Source organism: Xenopus laevis, chromosome 7L (genome assembly GCF_017654675.1).
Source record: "Xenopus laevis strain J_2021 chromosome 7L, Xenopus_laevis_v10.1, whole genome shotgun sequence".
In the NCBI taxonomy this organism is placed as follows: domain Eukaryota; kingdom Metazoa; phylum Chordata; class Amphibia; order Anura; family Pipidae; genus Xenopus; species Xenopus laevis.
This window is the reverse complement of record NC_054383.1, coordinates 20,397,389-20,418,625: the sequence shown is the minus strand read 5'-3', so window position 1 is coordinate 20,418,625 and position 21,237 is coordinate 20,397,389. Positions and strand designations below refer to the sequence as shown.

At 38.9% G+C, this 21,237-nt stretch overlaps 1 protein-coding gene across 2 annotated transcripts in view; it reads right to left on the bottom strand.

The window, feature by feature from the left end:
* The window catches only part of ide.L (insulin degrading enzyme L homeolog), a 61,900-nt gene extending 44,251 nt beyond the window's left edge, over positions 1–17,649 (bottom strand). For both annotated transcript variants that reach the window (XM_018225187.2, XM_041568651.1), the window contains exons 1-7: positions 17,492–17,649; positions 8,691–8,875; positions 7,094–7,301; positions 6,532–6,701; positions 3,133–3,255; positions 1,132–1,244; positions 128–290 (exon numbers count right to left, since the gene is read on the bottom strand). In XM_018225187.2, coding sequence (XP_018080676.1) covers positions 128–290; positions 1,132–1,244; positions 3,133–3,255; positions 6,532–6,701; positions 7,094–7,301; positions 8,691–8,875; positions 17,492–17,565 — 1,036 coding nt within the window. In that variant the 5' untranslated portion in view covers positions 17,566–17,649. The remainder of the gene's footprint in view (positions 1–127; positions 291–1,131; positions 1,245–3,132; positions 3,256–6,531; positions 6,702–7,093; positions 7,302–8,690; positions 8,876–17,491) is intronic.
* Positions 17,650–21,237: the final 3,588 nt, after the last annotated feature.

The following is a 21,237-nucleotide window of genomic DNA, read 5'->3' as shown; positions in this document are numbered from 1 at the left end:
AAAGTACCGGTACAATACACAAGTACAAGGTATACATTTCAAGGCTGAGAAACAGAAAAGCAGGACACTATACAGGTATGGGACTTGTTATCCAGAATGCTCGGGAAATGCTGTTTTTGTGAGTTACCTTTGGCCTTCAGTTCAGAGAGCAGACTTCCAGGTCCCTCGTGGCCGATGAGATGACCAAGGTAATGGCCTGGGTTAGACTTGTAATATTTCTGAAGATCGGGAATTGGGAACGTGACGTAGAGGTTTCGGATATCCTTAATGGGCACGATCTTGTACATTTGCTAAAAATATTAATTAGGAATATAGATTAGCTCAGGTATAATTTATATGTCTGTTTCATGCCAAATGGCATACATGTCTAGCAGACTAAGATTACCTTTTTTTTTTAAAAGAGTTGGTTTGTTAAAGGGCACTTAAGCTAAACTGCAAGGTAATCAAATCAAATCACCTACTTTGTAATAGCCCATAAAAACATCTCTAAACCTTTAAAGAAGTGGCAGTGCACATAAACTTATTACTAGCTTCTAAGTAACTGCTGACCCAAAATCACCCTTGGGTAAATGTGTGCACCGACATCAGGGCTGCAGACCAAGTTGGCAGCTTATCAGACCATGTAAGAAAAATCAGCCAGAGCTCAATTGGGCAGGTATGAATACCTGGTCCTCTCCTGATAGGGTCTGTAAGCTCCCAGTTATGATCTAATCATTCGGCCAAGACCCAAACGATTACCATGTTGGTGGCCAAATCAGTGCTCATTTAGAGGCCTTGTCAAAAAGCCAGAGCGCGAAATTAAAATTTAATATAAGCTTACTCATATTGAAGAAACTTTCTAAATATAATCAATTAAAACTTCTGCATGGTTTCTGAAATAATCAAGTTTATATTCACTATTCCTCTCTTAGCATCTTCTCTTTATTCTGTCTTGGGTGGCAGATGAATGATCCAATATATCTTATACGGAGGCTTCCTTTCGTTTACTAGCAGTACAGAATTTTTAATTGATTGTACTTAGAAAGTTTCTTATTTCAGTATGATGAAGCTAATATTAAATTTTCATTTTCGCAATAGTTCCCCTTTAACGTGTTAAAAGCTATAACACAAAATTATTTATATTGAACTCACCCGAAGGTGTTCTTCCTGAAAAGGATTATCAAGGAATTCTGGGAGGGGCACATTTTTATTCTCAACCTCCGCAAATAGCTTTATTATCAGTTCTGTCAAGCTGTCAAGAGATTCTGCAATAACAAACAAAGATGATATTCAGACGGCATTACAATTTTCGGTTTCATAAACACTGGAAAAAAAAAAAAAGAATTTAAGGAATATTTCAGCCCTGGACCATAAAATACAGATACTTGACAAATGTCACTTAAAGAAAAGACTCTTGCGCACTGCTACACTGGCCTGGTACAATGGTGAAAGGCCTAAGACCCTTAATTTAATTAGATAAAAAATAGAGTGCTGTCTTCCACTGGATAAGAAACGCTGTTGAGACACAATATGACTGCACAAATACTGCCAACTGATTCATTAATGTGTCTCCTGGGTGTCAACACATCCCCAGATATGCATACAGATAACATTTCTAGCCAAAGCTCTGTTCCAGGCCTGTAGGCTCATTACAAAATGTTGGAAATCTGATACAGCCCCTTCTATTGTGGTCTGGGTAGAAGCTATGAAAGATGCATGCAAACTTCAGCAGCACACATATAGAAGGAGAGGCAAACTCATAGCCTTTGCAAAGATTTGGGGTGAGTGGCTTTCAAACTGTCCTGACAGCCTGCAATAAAGAAAACATGGGGCAAAAATCAGAGCTACAGGAAGCCTTCGGGAGGCCACAAGGAAGGTTATAGCCGGTCAGCCTGAGGGCAGTCAGCAAAATCTTTAGTAACGTTACTTATCTTCTGATTTAACTATCAATGACCTTTTAAAGGGGTTGTTCACCTTCCAAACACTATTTTCAGTTCAGTTGGTTTCAGATTGTTTCCCAGAAATAAAGACTTTTTTCAATTACTTTCCATTATTTATTTTTTACTGTTTTTCCAAAATCTAAGTTTAAAGTTAAATGTCCCTGTCTCTGGTGTTTGAGTCTGACAGCTCAGTAATTCAGGTGCAGACTCTAAACTGTTACAATTTTGCAACATTTAGTTGATACATTTCTCAGCAGCATCTCTGGAGTATTAGCAACTATTGTATCAATTCTAACAGCTGCCTGTAATGAAACCCAGAGATTCTGCTCAGCAGGGACAAAGATAAGAAATGTATCAACTAAATGTATCAATTTAGAACAGTTTACAGGGTCGGCGACTCCCCCTCCCAGGGCTGCTTTAAAAGGTGAAAAATTACACTTTACACTTCAATATTAGAAAAACTGTGACACACAGAAAATAGAAAGTAATTGGAAAAAGTCGTTATTTCTGGTGATCTATCTGAAACCAAATAGTTGTTTGAAGGTGAACCACCTCTTTAAGGCCCCCATACACGGGAAGATATAAGATGCTGGCAGATTAAATCGGCAGTTTATTACCCAATGTACAGGGCCCCCAGACGGTCTTCCCCGATCGATATCTGACTGAAAGTTGGCCAGATGTCTATAAGCAGGGCTTATTATCTCTTTGGATTGAGGACCGCAATAGTTCGTTGATGCAGTCCTCAATCTGACTGCCCGTTTTCTCATTGTCATGATCCAATCATTGGGCCCACAATCGGATCAAACCCATATCGCCAACCTGAAGGTGGGCAAATCAGGGAGAGATCTGGTCGTTTGGCGAGCAGATCTCCTTATGTATGGCCAGCATTAGGTTATGGTCAAAAGAGGCATTTTAATGCAGAAATACACTGTGTATCAGAATCAAGTCCAGCGATGTGCTTGCAGGTGTAGAAACATCACGGAGAGGAGGAAAGCATTCAGGCTGTGTTTATCCGCAGACTGTGAAACAACACTGTCGGACCGTAGCCTAACTATTTCTATTAGACCAATACACAAAAAAATGAGAATGATGTAGTAGTTCTTTAATGGAAATGCATGGGAACTTTTAAAAAAAGTAAACTTTTCAAAAACCACTGGAAGAAAGCACCTATAACATTAGTACACAAAAAAAAGTATCAATATGTAATGTTTACCTCTTCCGAGGACACACAAGGACATCAAATTAGATGAATAATATGTAGAATGAAATTGAAGCAACTCTTGTCTGATATCAATCCCTTGCTGAGTTGGTCTTGTCTCAAGGGTAAGCTTGTTGCCTAAAAATTGAAAAAAATAAATAAATCCAGGTGAGATATTTGCATCCTCTACTCCCAATCTTCTATAACAGCATAACTGTGCTCTCCATATTCGCACCATTTCACCCATTTGGGTGGCCCAAGGTGCTTCGTTAGGGGAGGCCTATTCTAGATGTATCAGTAAATAAGTGTGATGGTTATGGCTCTGTTTGAGACTGCACATAATCCTTCACACACAAAGCACTCGTACAAAATGCTGTTGCCATGTCCCCATAACGCTAATATAGCGGAGGGTCAAACGCTCCAACTACTAACCTAGCCAACTGTTTCTGTGTGTGGCAGTTCATTTTTTACTTTTTTTTATTTCTACAGTTATTAATCTCAAGAGTAATTTGCTGGTCTTTTTACGGCCCACTAGTCTGGCAACAAGCTGGTATTGCTTGTTGCCCAGCATTGTTTAAATTGTGTCTTAGTCTATAAATATATTAGCAATGAAGTAACCCCCACTATATACCAATCTGTAAGTACCCACCTTAGATTGTAAGCTCTAATGAGGTCTTGCATTAGTAAGTATTTGTATGCCATCTGTATATTTGATGTATACATTGTTGTATAGTACAACACAGCAGAATGACATATATACACAAGAATGGGACCGGTTATCCAGAATGCTCGAGACTTGTGGTATTCCACATAGCTGATCTTTCCGTAATTTGGATGTTCATACTTTAAGTCAACTAGAAAATCATGTATACATCACATAAACCCAATAGGCGGTTTTGCTTCCAATAAAGATTAATTATCTTAGTTTAGATCAAGTACAACCTCCGGTATTATTATTTCTGAGAAATCATTTTAAAATCTTTTAATTATTTGGCTAAAATGTGAGATGACCATCCTGTAATCGGTATAACAACAACCCACAGGTTTACTTAAAGGAGAAGGAAACCCCCTGTGCGCAAAACCCCTCCCCCCTCCCCGAATGCGCCGAATGTCACAAAGTTTTCCGATTACACTTCGGGACATTCGGCGGATGCGCAGTAGATCCGTACCGGTAACTGTTTCTACTGCGCATGCGCCAGAAGACGCCGGTACAGCAGGAAGAAGACGCGCGTGGGAGAAGATGGCGACTGTGAACTCTGTGGACAGGACCTGCGCAGAGGGGTGAGTAACAAGTTAGGGTCATTTGCCCAGGGGGACAGGTAGGCCAGGGGGGAGGAGGGGCAACACAGGGGAGGGGGTTTGCGCCCAGGGGGTTTCCTTCTCCTGTAAGCTTTGACTGTGCAGCCCAGATTGTAGCTGAATACTAATCATCTATTTTAACGCTATTTAATTCAATTACTGTTGGATAAACTTGTTTCCAATAAATAAAAACATTTTTGAGTAAAATCCCAAAATGCAGATGTACATGCAATTACGGGTGGAAAGGGGAAAAAATGTTTTACTTCCTTGTTTTATGTCAAAAAGTCAAGCGATTTCCCTCCCTGACCCTAATTTGCATACGCAAATTAGGATTTGGTTCGGCCGGGCAGAAGGATTCGGCCGAATCCAAATCCTGCTGAAACAGGCCGAATCCCAAAACGAATCCTGGATTCTGTGCATCTCTAAGTGATACTGACATTTCTTTTTAAAATATTAATCTACATTAAGTTACCTATAGGTCACGTTTTTTGCTGATAGTTCTGCTTTTGTAAATGATTATTACTTAAAGTTCCTAAACCTGAATGTTTTGCCAACCTGACTGTCCCATCTCAGCCTGTCTATTATAGTTTCTAATGCTAACGGACTCCTGCTTCACAAATATGGCAACCCCCTCATAGAGGAACATGTGGGTAAGAAAGGTAATGTAAAAGTATCATGCAAATACTTTTATGGCAAAATTATAAATAGCATTCAAAGATAATGTTATGATTGATATAAAAAAAAAAGGTCATTTTCTGGTGTCAGTATCTCTTTAAGTCTAATAGAAAATCAGGTATGTTTACATTCCCATGCAAGGTCATAAAAACATAAATACACCATATAAAAAGACAAGTACTGCAGTATTTCAAATGAATCCAAATAAATTCAGTGGTACTTAATGTAACCTCAGGTGTGTGATAATTAATTCATAGGAAAATAACACCCTATTTAATTTAGCAGCTATGCTGCACAGGTCACATATTTATTTTACTCACACCCTATTGATATCTAAAACAGTGTAAAACAATATACAGGTATAGGACCTGTTATCCAGAATGCTCAGGACCTAGTGTTTGCTGGATAAGAGATCCTTCTGTAATTTGGATCTTCATACCTTACGTCTACTACAAAGTCATATGAACATTAAATAAACCCAATAGGCTGGTTTTGCTTCCAATAAAGATTAATTATATCTTAGTTGGGATCAAGTACAAGCTACTGTTTTATTATTACAGAGAAAAAGGAAATCATTTTTAACTATTTGAATTATTTGTCTACGGGAGACAGCCTCTCTGTAATTTGGATCTTTCTGGATAACGGGTTTCCAGATAACAGATCCCATACTTGTAACTGAAAAAAAAAGTCTTTATTTCTGGTGAACAATCTGAAAGCAGCTGAACTGAAAAGTGTTTGGAAGGTGGTTTCAGAAACCAGAAATAAAGACTTTTTCCAGTTACTTTCTAATTTCTATTTGTGTCAGTTCTTCTAATATTTAAGTGTAAAGTTTCATTTTTCAACTTCTAAAGCAGCTCTGGGAAGGGGGGAGGTCGCGGACTTTTAACTATTTAAATTGATACATTTAGTAGATACATTTCTTATCTTTGTTCCGGCTGAGCAGAATCCCTGAGATTCATTAAAGGCAGCTGTTAGAATTGATACAGTGGTTGCTAATATTACAAAGATGCTGCTGAGAAATGTATCAACTAATTTTATCAACTAAAAGTAGCAATTTGTAACAGTTCTGAATTCCCCTGGATTACTGAGCTGCCAAATTTAGACACCAGAGGCAGGAACATTCAACTTTAAACTTAAATTTTAGGGAAACAGTAAAAAAAAATAAAAGATGGAAAGCAACTGGAAAAAGTCTTTGTTTATGGTGAACAATCTGAAAACAATTGAACTGAAAAAAGTGTTTGGAAGGTGAACAACCTCTTTACAAACTGCAAAATGTCTCTCAGACAAGCACTCTCTACATCATACCAAAGTTAATATAAAGTTGAACTACCCCCATCTAAGTGATACTGAGCTTGACAGCTACCTTTTTAGCACCTCTGCTTTAAAACATAAATATAAACTAAAGAACTGTACACAGCACACTACTAAACTGTCACAAACCTGTTCCAAATTTACTGAATGGATGATTGGGATTTCCTGTGGCTTTCTCCAGCTGAAATAGTCTCCAGGCATCGTTCATTAGATTTTTCTCATGCTCAGAATCCACGGCATTCACTTCACGGTCCTTACAGCTTTCATCGAACAAGGGGCAAAGGAAAAACTGGGCAAACCTGAAAAAACAGATCAAATTATACAAATCAGTCAAGGTATTAATCTGAAGGACCAAGTTATTTTTTACTCCCTATGAAGGTTATGTAATAAAAGGCACTAAGATCACCCAGGACCAGTAACTCACAGCAGGTAGCATTTACTGTCAACCTGTTTAAAAGCAAACCTCTTATTGGTTGCTATGGGTTACTGCTCCTGGGCAAACCTATATATCAAAACATCTAGTAGTTTAAAATAGTCTAAAAAATATCTCAGAAACCACTAAAAACAGAAAATGTATGCAAGTTTTAAAAGTGCTCAAAAAAAATCACTGCAAGCTTACATCAATTAATTTTTGGGGGATTTAGGTCCCCCCTACGGAGTCTACTTTTGCACTGATGTTTCTGCTTGTTACCTGTCGAGGGCACCTTCCAGATGTTCATGGGACACGTCAAAGTAGTAGTTGGTGTGTTCTCCACTAGTGAAGGCATTGGAGCTGCCAGCATGCTCACTGAGAAACTGGCTGTACTCGTTTTCTTTTGGATATTTTTGAGTCCCCAAGAATAACATGTGCTCACAGAAGTGTGCAAGACCAGCGATATTGCTGGGATCAGATAGGGATCCTTAGAAAGGAAATGCAGCAATAAGTAAAAAAATTATACAGAATTCTTCAAACATAGTGTTTTGCTACATGTAACAGATATTTTCATAGCATTAAAGACAATAAAATTCAGATTTTTTTTTTTTTTTTAAAAAGGTGCAAACAACAACAACTGTGCAGCAGATAAGGAGACCCAGAATCCACAATTTTAGGTTTAATTTCACAAAAAAGAAACCCTGCTTTGCATATTCAAATATTAGAAATAATTTGCATTAACTATGGACAACAATTTGATGCGTTCAGGTGACCAAACCCAATGTCAAGTTATTTTAAGGGTTTAAAGGAGACATATGGGATAAAATTGAAAAAAAAAAAAAAAAAAAAGGGCTCAGTGGCTCACCCTCATGGGTTGCTTTGGGACATCCCCACTGTGCCTGTGTCCCCCAAATAGGCAAGAGAAAGATTTTTGTACTCACCGTTAAATCTTTTTCTCTTGTCTTATTGGGGGACACAGGGGGATGAAGATCCAGCAGCTGGAGAATGGACACTAACTTGTTAAACGTGACTCCTCCTCCTGCTCTGGGCTTCATCCCATGCCTCCTCCTACAATCTCCAGTTTCAACCAAAGAAGGAGCATAATGACCCAAACCAGAAGAGGAGTACCTCAACCCGCTCAGAACATTTAGAAAACTGAACGTGACTACCAACTCTGGTACATTCTTGTTTTTTTTACGTAAAATGTCTCCTTTAAATTTGGTCCAGCTAACCACTTAAGATCCAGGGGGCAGATCCTGCACAAACGTTCTAGGATTCACCAGAATCCCAAAGACAATCTTGGATTTGGTATATCCCTAACAGCAGGACAATGTAAATCAAAAACCGCAGTAATTTGGCAGTAAGGAGTTTCCCGATTGGGCAAAAACTCATTATCTCCATTTATAAAGACCTCACTGCTATGAATAGTCTTACTACCAAGCATCAGTCTAGATCCTATTAGCCATAATGATTGCACTTGCATTAAAAACACAGATGTAAACGGGGCCTTGTATATCAAGCTCAACATAAATTGATTGTTACAAACCATGAAAATTTAATTTTTAAATGGATTGGGATGAAGAGCTCGTATTTGACTTTAGCTGGACTGCTTTACATGTGGCCTATATGCTTTGCATATTCAGGGAGTTGTTTCAAAAGCCTTTGTCAAACATTCTTTTAATAATAGAACAGGGAGGATAATAATTTGCTTAGTCATCTTTACTGATCCACGAATGAGAGTGACTTGAATTAAAAATGGATATTCCTATGAAGAAAAATTAACAGGATTCAAGTTATGTTTACTGGACCGAAATAATGCAGAGGTAATGGGATTTCTGACACAAACTTGATATTGGCAAAATAAAGGCTGTGCTACCGATATGAACATCCAGAGCTGCAGAAGATTTATCAGTGGTGGGGTCACGAATAACGATGGCCCTGATTCCATTTGCTAGCTCCAGGCCTCTGTACTCTCGCTTGTCCTCTGGAGACTTGCAGATGTCATTGACAATTTGCTTTACGGCTAGGCTGTTCATGTTTCTGTTGCCTTTTGTCTGAAGTCTGGGGGGAAAAAACAGCACGTTAAAGGGATTCTGTCATGATTTTTATGATGTCATTTTTTCTAAATTACACGGTTTACACTGCAAATAATTGACTCTGCAATATAAAATGTAATTCCTGAACCAGCAAGTGTATTTTTTTTTCAATGTATAATATTGGTGTGTAGGCGCCATCTCAGGTCATTTTGCCTGGTCATGTGCTTTCAGAATGAGCCAGCACTTTAGGATGAAACTGCTTTCTGGCTGGCTGTTGTTTCTCCTACTCAATGTAACTGAAGGAGTCGCAGTGGGACATGGATTTTACTAATGAATGCTGTTCTTAGATCTACCAGGCAGCTGTTATTTTGTGTTAGGGAGCTGCTATCTTGTTACCTTCCCGTTGTTCTGTTGTTAGGCTGCTGGGAGGGAAAGGGAGGGGGGTGATGTGACTGTAACTTGCAGTACAGCAGTAAAGATTGGCTAAATCAGAGCACAAGTCGCATGACTGGGGGCAGCTGGGAAACTGACAAAATGTCTAGCCCCATGTCAGATTTCGAAATTAAATATAAAAAAAATCTGTTTGCTCTTTTGAGAAATGGATTTCAGTGCAGAATTCTGCTGGAGCAGCACTATTAACTGATGCGTTTTGGAAAAAAAAAACCCATTTTCCCCATGACAGTATCCCTTAAAACAAAGGCAATGTAAACCCTAATAAAACATTCCAAAATATCAAAATTCACCATGATGTCTAAAATATCTGAAAATATAATTTCTGATAGGGTTGCTTTATTAAGGCACCAGTGGGCCCAGAGTAAAGAGATCACGGGGACCCCCGTACCTTACATACCCATCCCCCGTCTGTTGTAATTCTGATGCTAACATACCTCATCCACTTCTAATCCTAAATCTTAGCTGCAAAACATCAGACACATCTACCATATCTAAACAGGTATGGGATCAGTTATCCAGAAAGCTCCAAATTACGGAATGGCTGTCTCCCATAGACTCCATTTTATACAAATAATCAAAATTTTTGAAAATGATTTCCTTTTTCTCTGCAATAATAAAACAGTACCTTGTACTTGATCCCAATTTAGGTATAATTAATCCTTATTGGAGGCAAAACCAACCTATTGGATTTATTTAATTTTTACATGAATTTCTAGTAAATTTAAGGAATGGAGATCCAAATTATGGAAAGATCCATTATCTGGAAAACCCCAGGTCCCAAGCATTCTGGACAGGTTCCATACCTGTACTGCAAGCCGATTCACTATCATTGTCTTAGAAAGGATATCTATTAGTTAAATACACACGGTACATGAAAGTATAATCTGAGGCTCTGAGGCTCTGATACAGCTCTAACTTGTAAGGTTACATTTGAAAACTGTCAAATTCGACTAGGGAGTTATTCAAATTAAATTAGTTTTTTTAAAAATATTCTAATTCAATTTTCGAGATTTATCACTCTGTCCCTTTAAGAATTCGAATTAGACTATTCGCCACCTAAAATCTGCTGGGTGGGAGAGGTCCAGAGATGAATTTTGAGCTATTTGCAGCCCGACATTCGAGTTTTTTTCCCCGAGAAAAAAACTCAAATCGAGTTTTTTTTTCTTAATTCAAATCGAATTTGCTTCGAGTTTTTGGGTTGATTCAATTCAAAAATTCTATTTTATTGATACATTTAGATGAATTTCGAATTTATGGGAGTTTAGGGGAGCTTTTAAAAACATGAATTTGAAATTCAACCTTTGATAAATGTGCCTGGTAGAATTGTGTGTCTAACACAGAGTCTATCATGTGAAAGTGTCTTACACAAATTATGGCAAACATAAAAACTGTTGATGGTATCAGCGTCATACACATGCATGCAATGAGCCAACAAACATATATTAACAAGCAAACCTCGTGTTCTATTTAGAGTCTGATTTCAGGATACTAAGCAGGATAGTAAAATATATACTTGGCTAAAAAGCTTAGAAATTGATAAAAATTCACTCATGCACTCTATAGACCTCTATAACTCTATTACATGTGTTTGCTTGCAAACTGGCTTTTCTGTGTTCTTTAGGTTTTATAAGGAAAGTGCAAGCTTCTAGGCACAGTTCCAACAGACAGCTCTGCTGTTGTCAAACACTAACGTAAAGGGGCAGTACAGCCTTTGTTCAACATTAGTTTAATAAATAGGGTTTATGCCGATATATGCTTTGCCTATTGTTCTTATATGTTCTTATATGTTTGACCTGTTTAATTCAAGAAAAAAGCAAACAGTAAAAAAAAAATTTAATTAAAAAAATAAGCTACTTCATCGTTCTTTAGAATATTTGTGGGAGGAACAGATTAAAACCAGTCCACAGAATAACCTCTAGTATCAAGAACTCCTCCTTATCAGTAAATTTTAGACATAGACTGCAACTTGGGGAAGGAATGGACTTTTTGCACAAAGCTCATCATTTCTTGTTAAAGGGCAAGTCAACACCACAATTAAAATTTTCCCAATAAATGAAAACATAATTTTATACAAATTTCCAATATACATTCATTTAAAGTGTTCAGAATTTTTAAAATTATTTAAAAAAAAAAAAACAGTATGTTAATCAGCTGTCTTGTTACAGTGTATCAACATCAGGGCAGAGAATAGAGAGGGACAGACAAAGTGCTTTCAATAGCAATACATATACAAAGAACTTTAAAAAAAAAAAAAAACATAGAAAATCTGTAATGAATGTATATTGCAAAGTTGCTTATTAGGTTTTTTTTATTTTTATCTTGGAGTTGACTTGCCCTTTTAAAAAAATGTCCAGATTACAGGGGTTTATTTAAAGGAGTATTAGAAAATAATCTGATCGAATTTTGTAGAAAGAACAAAATACATTTCAAATTAAACAATGCATCTCTGATGTAACTATGGAGGAAGCAGACTCTGTGGCTGCAGTGGGGCCTAGGTCTGCTCTTTCTGTTTAGGGGGACTGCAGGAGTGAGTTGCAGGAGCAAAATCACAGGCCACAAATTCTTTTTTGGGGCGTCGCAGGTGACCAGTATTTGTTCTAGTATCGCGGGTGTCCTAGACGGGGGGGGGGGAGGGGGAGGGAGACCGTGTGTCTCTGCCCTTAAACCCCCAATTCAGAAAACAATCCTTGCCAGTTATATTTCACGTTTACGGTTTGCTTCATGTGTGCATTAGGTTTAACAGATTTTAGACTCGTCTTGTTCCTTTCTCATTACCTTATTGCAAGAAGCTCAGAGTTCTAATCCTGATTACACTGGGTTTTCTCCTAGTCCCATCTCTGACTCAGATTTGGACAGACTTTTGCTATTTGACACTTGTCTTTCTTGTTGCTCTCTTCCTACACTTTCCAATAACCTCGACACATTTGTGAATTTTTCACAAATGACAGCAGTGAAATTGAGCATTGAACACGTCAACGGTTTTCTCAGTAAATGTATTTCTAATGGGGCTTTGAAATATACATCAGATATCGGTAACAGCCCATGTAATCCACACATACAAAGAAATCATTACAAATAAGTCCATAAATTATGTAAATAAAGTTAAATGACACAGGGAATACGTATTGAACACATGATGAAAAAGAGGTGCAAAAAGTCAAGGAAAGCCAAGAAACTTGCTGAAATCTGTCAGTATTTAGAAAGCAACCCTGTCCCCTATCAGTGAAAATAAATATCAGCTGGTCTAGTCCTAATTGATGGCCAATAAAAAGGTTTTTCATCACCAAGGTATCACACAAGAAGCATCTCATGATGGGTAAAAGCATGGAGCTCTTTCAAGACCTTCACAACCTTATTGTTGAAAAACATACTGATGGTATTGGTTACAGAAGTATTTCTAAGCTTCTGAATGTTCCAGTGAGCACAATTGGGGCCATAATCTGGAAGCGGAAAGAACATTATTTCATCCTAAACCAGCCACAACCAGGTGCTCCTCGCAAGATTTCTGACAAATTCAGAGTCAAAAGAAAAGAATAGAATCAGAAAGACCTTGAATTACAGGCACAGTTGTTTCAAAGAAAACAATATATAAACAAGCTGCTGTGGAGCAATGGGGCAGCCATTCAAGATGGGAAAAAAAGACGAAAAGGCACAGGTCACAGCACAAAACTGCTAAAACACCATTGTATTATACAGGGCTTATCTGTAATGTGCTGTGTAACTTTTCTCCTTTTGTCCCCATCAGCTTTAATGACTGCCCCCATGGCTACACAGCAGCTTGTTTATATGAACTATAGTAGTCTTTCTTAAAAGGATACTGTCATGGGAAAAAACATTTTTTTCAAAATGAATCAGTTAATAGTGCTGCTCTAGCAGAATTCTGCACTGAAATCTATTTCTCATAGGAGCAAACAGATTTTTTTATATTCAGTTTTAAAATCTGACATGGGGGCTAGACATATTGTCAATTTCCCAGCTGCCCAAAGTCACGTGACTTGTGCTCTGATAAACTTCAATCACTCTTTACTGCTGTACTGCAAGTTGGAGTGATATCACCCCTCCCTTCCCCCCCCCAGCAGCCAAACAAAAGAACAATGGGAAGGTAACCAGATAACAGCTCCCTAACACAAGATAACAGCTGCCTGGTTGATCAAAGAACAACACTCAATAGTAAAAACCCATGTCCCACTGAGACACACGCCGTTACATTGAGAAGGAAAAACAGCAGCCTGCCAGAAAGCACACGAGTCACATGACCAGGCAGCTGGGAAATTGACAAAATGTCTAGCCCCATGTCAGATTTCAAAATTGAATATAAAAAATCTGTTTGCTCTTTTGAGAAATGGATTTCAGTGCAGAATTCTGCTGGAGTAGCACTATTAACTGATGCGTTTTGAAAAAAAACAAGTTTTCCGATGACAGGATCCCTTTAAGCTAACACACAGCTTTTATCAGTACAGAGGAACTATTTTAATTACTTTGATACATATTCATCTTTTGGTGTCACTGTCCCTTTAAATGCACGAGTATACTGTATATTGATAAATGGCATGACATCCTCTACAGGTAACAATTCAATGAAACAATTTTAGAGACCAATAGATGACAGAGCTGTACTGAGGTGTATCAGTGGAGACGAGCAATACAGGCCTATTCTTATCCATCTCACCACACCTAGAGGTTTCACAGCTTTTCATAGTTTTCTGACATGGATTCAAGCTCCCTTTGTGGTTCAATATTTTTCCATTCCTCCTTAGCAACAAAGTCAAACTCAGCACATTATACAGTGATAAACATGGCTACCAGTATCCCAGTTGTCTTAATTTTGAGATCCTGAATGTTTACATTCCCATGCAAGGTCATGAAAACATAAATACACCACATAAAAAGACAAGTACTGCAGTATTTCAAATGAATCCAAATAAATTCAGTAGTACTAAATGTAACCTCAGGTGTGTGATAATTAATTCGTAGGAAAATAACACCCTATTTAATTTAGCAGCTATGCTGCACAGGTCACATATTTATTTTACTCACACCCTATTGATATCTAAAACAGTGTAAAACAATATACAGGTATAGGACCTGTTATCCAGAATGCTCAGGACCTAGTGTTTGCTGGATAAGAGATCCTTCTGTAATTTGGATCTTCATACCTTAAGTCTACTACAAAGTCATATGAACATTAAATAAACCCAATAGGCTGATTTTGCTTCCAATAAGGATTAATTATATCTTAGTTGGGATTAAGTACAAGGTACTGTTTTATTATTACAGAGACAAAGGTAATCATATAAAAATTGTATAATTTTGGTAAAATTGAGTCAATTGGATCCCATACCTGTAATACACAGAGAAACCCCTTTTATCTCAAGACACACTTCCTCCTGATGACTATATTTTGTGGTATCAAAAATAAAATGTTAACGCTGAACAGATGTGCTATAGACTAACACAGTCAGGTGGCTTTGGGCATAAAAACAAAGGTCATGGGGGAGGTATCAATTTAGCTTCAGTAAGTAGCTGTGTCTGCCAGCCACTCTGTGTAATAGATAAAGGAAATCTTTAAATATTAATATGAATTTAAAACTTGCGCTGACATATGGGAATGCATACAAAAGGAAAGTAGTGTATTTGTTTGCAGAGTGTTATTTCAAAGTCACTAATTCAGAATAATGCATTACTGGGGGCCAATGCAGTGGATATCGTTGACATGGATTTCTTTATCATGGGGAAAATTGTAATGAACTGTATACAGAAACTTTAGAAATAAAGCTATACATGCACACATACCCAGCAAGGGCTCACCACTGCAGTTACTGGAAAGCCACTCATAGCAAAACCCCGAGCTTTGCTTTTATAGCTATTATTGAGTTTCTTTCATCCACTTGTCACCTGCCAGACAATACTGACAGTCAGTACGAATTGGCAGAGAACACACATTTTTACAAATGTTATGTTTCAAATATCTCTGCATGCTCTATTTATTTCAGATAAAAGGGTCCCCCAAAAAAAAAAAAAAAAAAAAAAGCCAGGGCACATTACCGAGAACTATAACACATGAAAAAATATATAACTATAAATTAAAAAGTGCAAGGGCAAAAAAGAAATAAAACATGATAGACATATAAATAGACAGGAAAAATATAAATCAGGTGTACAAACAATAGCCTTTTTTTAATCTTTATCTTTACCTCTAGTGGGCAGTGTTCTATTACATGCTGTACCTCTTCATATACATTATATTAAAAAAAATATCATAAACTAGGGATGCACCGGATCCAGGATTTGGTTCGGGATTCGGCCGAATCCTTCTGCCCGAACCAAATCCTAATTTGCATATGCAAATTGGAGGTGGGGAGGGAAATTGCGTGACTTTTGTCACAAAACAAGGAAGAGATGTTTTCCCCTTCCCACCTATAATTTTCATATGCAAATTAGGATTCCGATTCAGTTTGGTATTCGGCCGAATCTTTCACGAAGGATTCAAGGGTTCGGCCAAATCCAAAAGAGTGGATTTGGTGCATCCCTATAATAAACATAAAACTAGGAAATATGCAACACGCAGCACCAGGCGTTTTCGTTATGTAGTTGCAGCCAGAGGAGACTGTCAGCTTCTCATCACAGAGGCCTATTGCCCAATACAGAACATCATTTCAATACAGCTCCTACATAGTGACCAGTAATCAGGGAGTATCCAGCACGAGGCTCAAGGTGCAGTGAGACGTCTGCTTAGAACAACCCTCCGTCAACTAAATGGTGCTTAGAAAACAACAGACCTCTTTGGGGCCATACATTTAAAAAGCTGATTTTTTTTTTTTCCGGCAGTCTCAGGACTAATTCACCTACTCACATGAGCACACTTCACCCTGTGGTTACTCACCCAGGATCCACCGTCATGCATTTGCAGCTATTTTCCCTGAACATTTACCTACCAAAATATTGTTGAAGGGGAGGGTGCCAATCTGCCCATGTACTGAAGCTTGGACGAGATAGTGTTGACCTTGTATCAGTCCATTAAAAACACAAACATTAAAAGCAAAAGGTCTGAACTGTACTTTTACCCCACTATAAACACAGCAAAATTACTTTGTTATGCAACCGACTCTAGTTTACATTTTGTTTACGCAGACTCAGGTTGTTTCTATATTTCTCTAATTGAATTCAAGGGGGCCTAAACACATGCCCTTAGCGCAGGCATGCGCATTCTACAGTCCTTGAAGATGTCGCTGAACTACAACTCAAACCCCTGGACAGCCTTTGGCTGGTGTAGGAGCTAAATATCTGAAGGTTTGCATATTGCACATCCCTGTCTTGTTCTTTTAAGGTGGCCATAGACTCAAAGATCCGCTCGTTTGGCGACATCGCCAAACGATCGGATCTTTCCCCGATATACCACTAACGGCATGGCTATATCGGGGTAATTCGAACGTTCGGCCGCATGGCCAACGATCGAATTACTATGCGCCAAGGGGCTCAGATGGGTCGGTCGGTTAAAAATCCAACCTTCCCGATCGATATCGTGGCCAGATACGGGAAGACCCGTCGGAAGCCCCCATACACGGGCAGATAAGCTGTCAAATCGGTCCAAACGACCGATATCGGCAGCTTTATCTGCCCGTGTATGGCCACTGGTGTATGGACTCCTGTCAGGAGTAATTTGCTTATCCTGGAATCCCAACCATAAGGCAAAAGGGAATTTGTTTTTTTCTTGCAGACAGGAAGCGGAGACAGGCACAGGTACAACAGGAAATACACTCCCCCATGCAAGCAAAATAAGGGCAATAAGGAACTGTAACCACCTCAGAACTAGAAATTCGCTTTTCAATTACCATGGGTAATTAGTTGTGTGTAAAGGATGTATTTTATATAGAGATAGATAAATATTTACATATGTATGGGACCTTTTGAGGGGCGAGTCTTCCCAGGCCTTTGGGGTCTATAATGCCAGGTAAAGCCGTTTAGGGATTGGATAAACTGGGCAGAGGTACCACCTTCACTCATAATCTAACCAATCCCTATACAGCTCTATACCGGTAGTAAAAAACAAGCAGTATGGAATGCTGTGTATCGAAAAGAACATGTAGGCACCATAGCTTCCGCCGGAAGTCTGCAGCTCACTCAAAGCAGGGCAGCCGATAACCCCAAGTAAATACATACTGCCCATCAGACTCGCAGCGATACTTACACCTCCCGCAAAGCTGTTAACTGGAGGCTTCTAGCCACCTGCCTTACAGAAAATCCCAAAGCCGCAAAACTCATCCCGCGAGACTGACGTCACTACTACGCGGAAGCGTAGTGACGCGTTACGTAGCGGGAGTGACGAATGGGCGTAACTCGGCGTTAGGTAGCCGAAAGCTGTCTTGCAAAGCTGTCTTGCAAAAGGTCGTGCTCGCAACGCTTACTAATGTTAGAAAACAAATAAAAATAAAAACCTTTTTTTTGGTGTTGGTTGTCACTTGCCGTCCAAGTCCATTCATATCTTCCGCTCAGATGTCAGACCTGTTCCTGACAGAAATACTTTATTCAATATATTGTGCCAGTTACAGTAAGGGGCAGATTTATCAAAGGTCGAAGTGAATTCAAGGGAATTTGCGAAGTAAAAAAATTTGAAGTCGTTTTTTGGATACTTCGACCATCGAATAGGATACGACTTCGAATATTCGTCCATTTGATAATAAAAGTACTGTCTCTTTAAAAAAAACTTCGAATTCAATACTTCGCCAAATTAAACCTGCCGAAGTGCTATGTTAGTCTACGAGGGACCTTCTAGAGCATTTTTCTACGTTTTTGGAAGTCGAAGTAAAATCATTCAATCGATCGCTGAAATCCTTCGAATCCGATTTTAGATGAAAAAAACTTCGGCTTCGATATTCGAATTTCAACTCGATGGTCGAATTTCGAAGTATTTTTAACTTCGAAATTCGACCCTTGATAAATCTGCCCCTAACAGTCCATCGCACAGAGCTGCTTATTGTGTTTATGAGAGTGAGTGACACATCACTTCTACAGTGAACCAAAAAGAAATGAAGTCCTGTTAAAAATAAAACAAAAAGTGAAGTGGTTCACAAGCTACACGTGACACAATATTTCTTTAATTGCTTATATACCTTCTAATAAACTATGTTGGTATTTTCATTAGAGATCCATGATTTAAATGAGGCCTCTTGGCTTCTAACATAGGGCACCAAACTGCATAATAGTCATTATAGTCTCAAATATCAGTTCCACCAGATCCAAAAAGGGTATTCAATATATGGGTTTTTAGTATATTATAACCAGGGGCGTAACTATAGAGGAAGCAGACCCTGCGGCTGCAGGGGGGCCCAGGAGGTATTGGGGGCCCCATATGGCCCAAAATAATGAGCAATTTCAACATATATTGGTAAAAAAGGGCAACCTCTGGATATGGTAGTGGCCCTAGAATTAATTTGCTGTGGGGCCCTGTAATATCTAGTTACACCACTGATTATAACCTAAATATTATATGGCTCAGCTGAATGGGTTTTATTACCTATCGTGTTGTTCTTTTTTATACTACCCAAACCAGCATTTTTGGTGTGACGGATGTAACAGTAATGGCAGCAGAACCTGCACATTCTTTGTTGTCCAGGAGTGTGAAGGGAAGCTCTTGTCCTGACTTAAGAGCAAACAGGCCATTTCTTTCAAAGACCCGTTTCAGGAGGAGAAGGGGCACAGCATGTAATTCAGGGATATTCTACAGAAAATACTATTGTTTATTGTGCAGGCTATGTTAGCCCACACATCTGGTGGGGTAAACAATACATTGGAGATAAAGCCTACAAAGGAGAAGTAGAAGTAGTGGACACTGATGCCCTTTGGCATTTATACAAATCCCAAAATAACTTAAAGGAGAAGTAAACAGAGGCTGGCGCTAGGACCATGGACCATGCGGCCGCAGGAGGGCGCGTATGTGAAGCGTCCGGCATTGGCCCCCAGGGCGCCGCTCGCATTAATCCGGCCCGGCATAGACCCTCCTCTCCACAAGTCTAGCTGCTACCCCAGACAAATCCCCCTAACGTTTTACTTAACCCTCGGTGTAGATTCACGGCATTGGAGTTCACGGCAGCCTTAAAATTATTATTATCTTATTCTCTTTGGTCTTCATAGGGAAGTAAGTTTAATATTCCATATCTGCGCAGTTGGAGCGGTCTTCAGGTTTATGTCAATTGTGCATGCGCCGAACGTCACGAAAATTGCTAAAGAGGCAGAAGACCCGATGCTGTGAATCTGCACCGAGGGGTAAGTAAAAAGTTAGGGGCATTTGCCCGGGGTAGCACTGGGGTGGAAAGGGAGGGGGGTCTTTGTAGGGTAGGGGGGTAGGGTTTTAATAAGGGGTTTACTTCTCCTTTAAGTAGCACTTTTAAGGACTATAGATTGCCTTACATTCTTTAGTGTTGCTGTCTTCTTGATCTTACTCCTTTGTAACACCTATATAACAGTTGGCTTCATGCAAAATTTATGTTTGCCTTTATGACAGCTCTTATCCAACAATGATCCATTGTGGATTAATCAGCAGTACCTGCCTTTGCTCATAAGGGTTCTCCTTGGTGCAATTGGGGAAAGCAACTAGGTGAAAAGCTAGTTTGATAGGAGACCAGGCAGCATTTTGTTCTATAGAAAAGTGTGCTACTGATTTCATACAGTTCAGAGAATTCTTGCATTACCATCCTTATATTTCATAGAACAGGTACAGGTATTCCCAGTACTTTGTATGTATGGTTTGTGGAAGTTCTGTAAAAGCATAAAAAGCTTTTGTACGTAAAACTGTATGTTCAGGGTATTCACCCATTTATTGTATGGGGGATTTGTAAATACATGTAAATATCAGGTGATGTTTGGGTCAGTACAAAGTATAAAATGAAAGCAATATCATTATTGTTTACAATAGGTAACTGTGTAGTACTGTTCCATACCTCCCAACATTATGGAAGTAAAAAGAGGGACAAAAAATGTTTTCCCGCATGTAGCGCAGCAATTTTTGGACCACACCCACACAGGGTCGACGAATGGCAGTGGGCCTAGGGGCGAAAGCTATGTAAATCCGGCCCTCACATTGTTTAAATGCCGTTCAATTCACTTGTATTGATTTTTGTATTGCAGTCAGGGATAACACACAGGTCATGTGGAAAACCTGCATTCCATGGTGAGCTTCCTATCACAGACTTGTACGTGGCAATGTATTGAGGAATGTCTTCCCCCCACCCCTGGAATTTTCCCCCTCACAAAGAGAAAGGGCCCCAGGTCTCCACAATACCAAGATATTATGGTGCACAGCCATATTGATTCTCTGAAATATGACTGCAAAAATGGATTTGAAGGAATTGCATTAAAAGGGTGGTTCACTTTTGAGTATGATGTATAGAGTCATATTCTGAGAAACTTCGCAATTGGTTTTCATTTTTTATTATTTGTGGTTTTTGAGTTATTTAGCTTTTTTATTCAGCAGCTCTTCAATTGCATCTTATTCAATCTGGTAAATAGTGTCCAAATTACCCTAGCAACCATGCATTGATTTAAATAAGAGACTGGAACTAGAGAGGTACATTTCCTGAAGAAAATGTGAGTGGTGCTTGCCGTGGCAAAACTCAGGCCCAAATCTGATTGGCTGTTGTTGCCCCGCCCCTTTTTTTCCTAATTGTGAACCACAGTCACTCAGTGACTAACATACCAAAGTTTGGGAATGCTGTCATTTAATGTGTAAAAATGGCAGCATTTCTATTTTTTTCTATTGAAAATCAATGAATGAAATTTGATTGGTTGTTGGTGGCTCCGCCCACTTTTTCTAAACTTGAAGTGGAAACCCCCAGCGACCACATTTGTGATATTCAAGGTCCCTGACATCAATACTGAGAGAATGGCAGCCTTCTTAATTTTTCCCATTAAAACCAATCAAAGAAATCTGATTGGTTG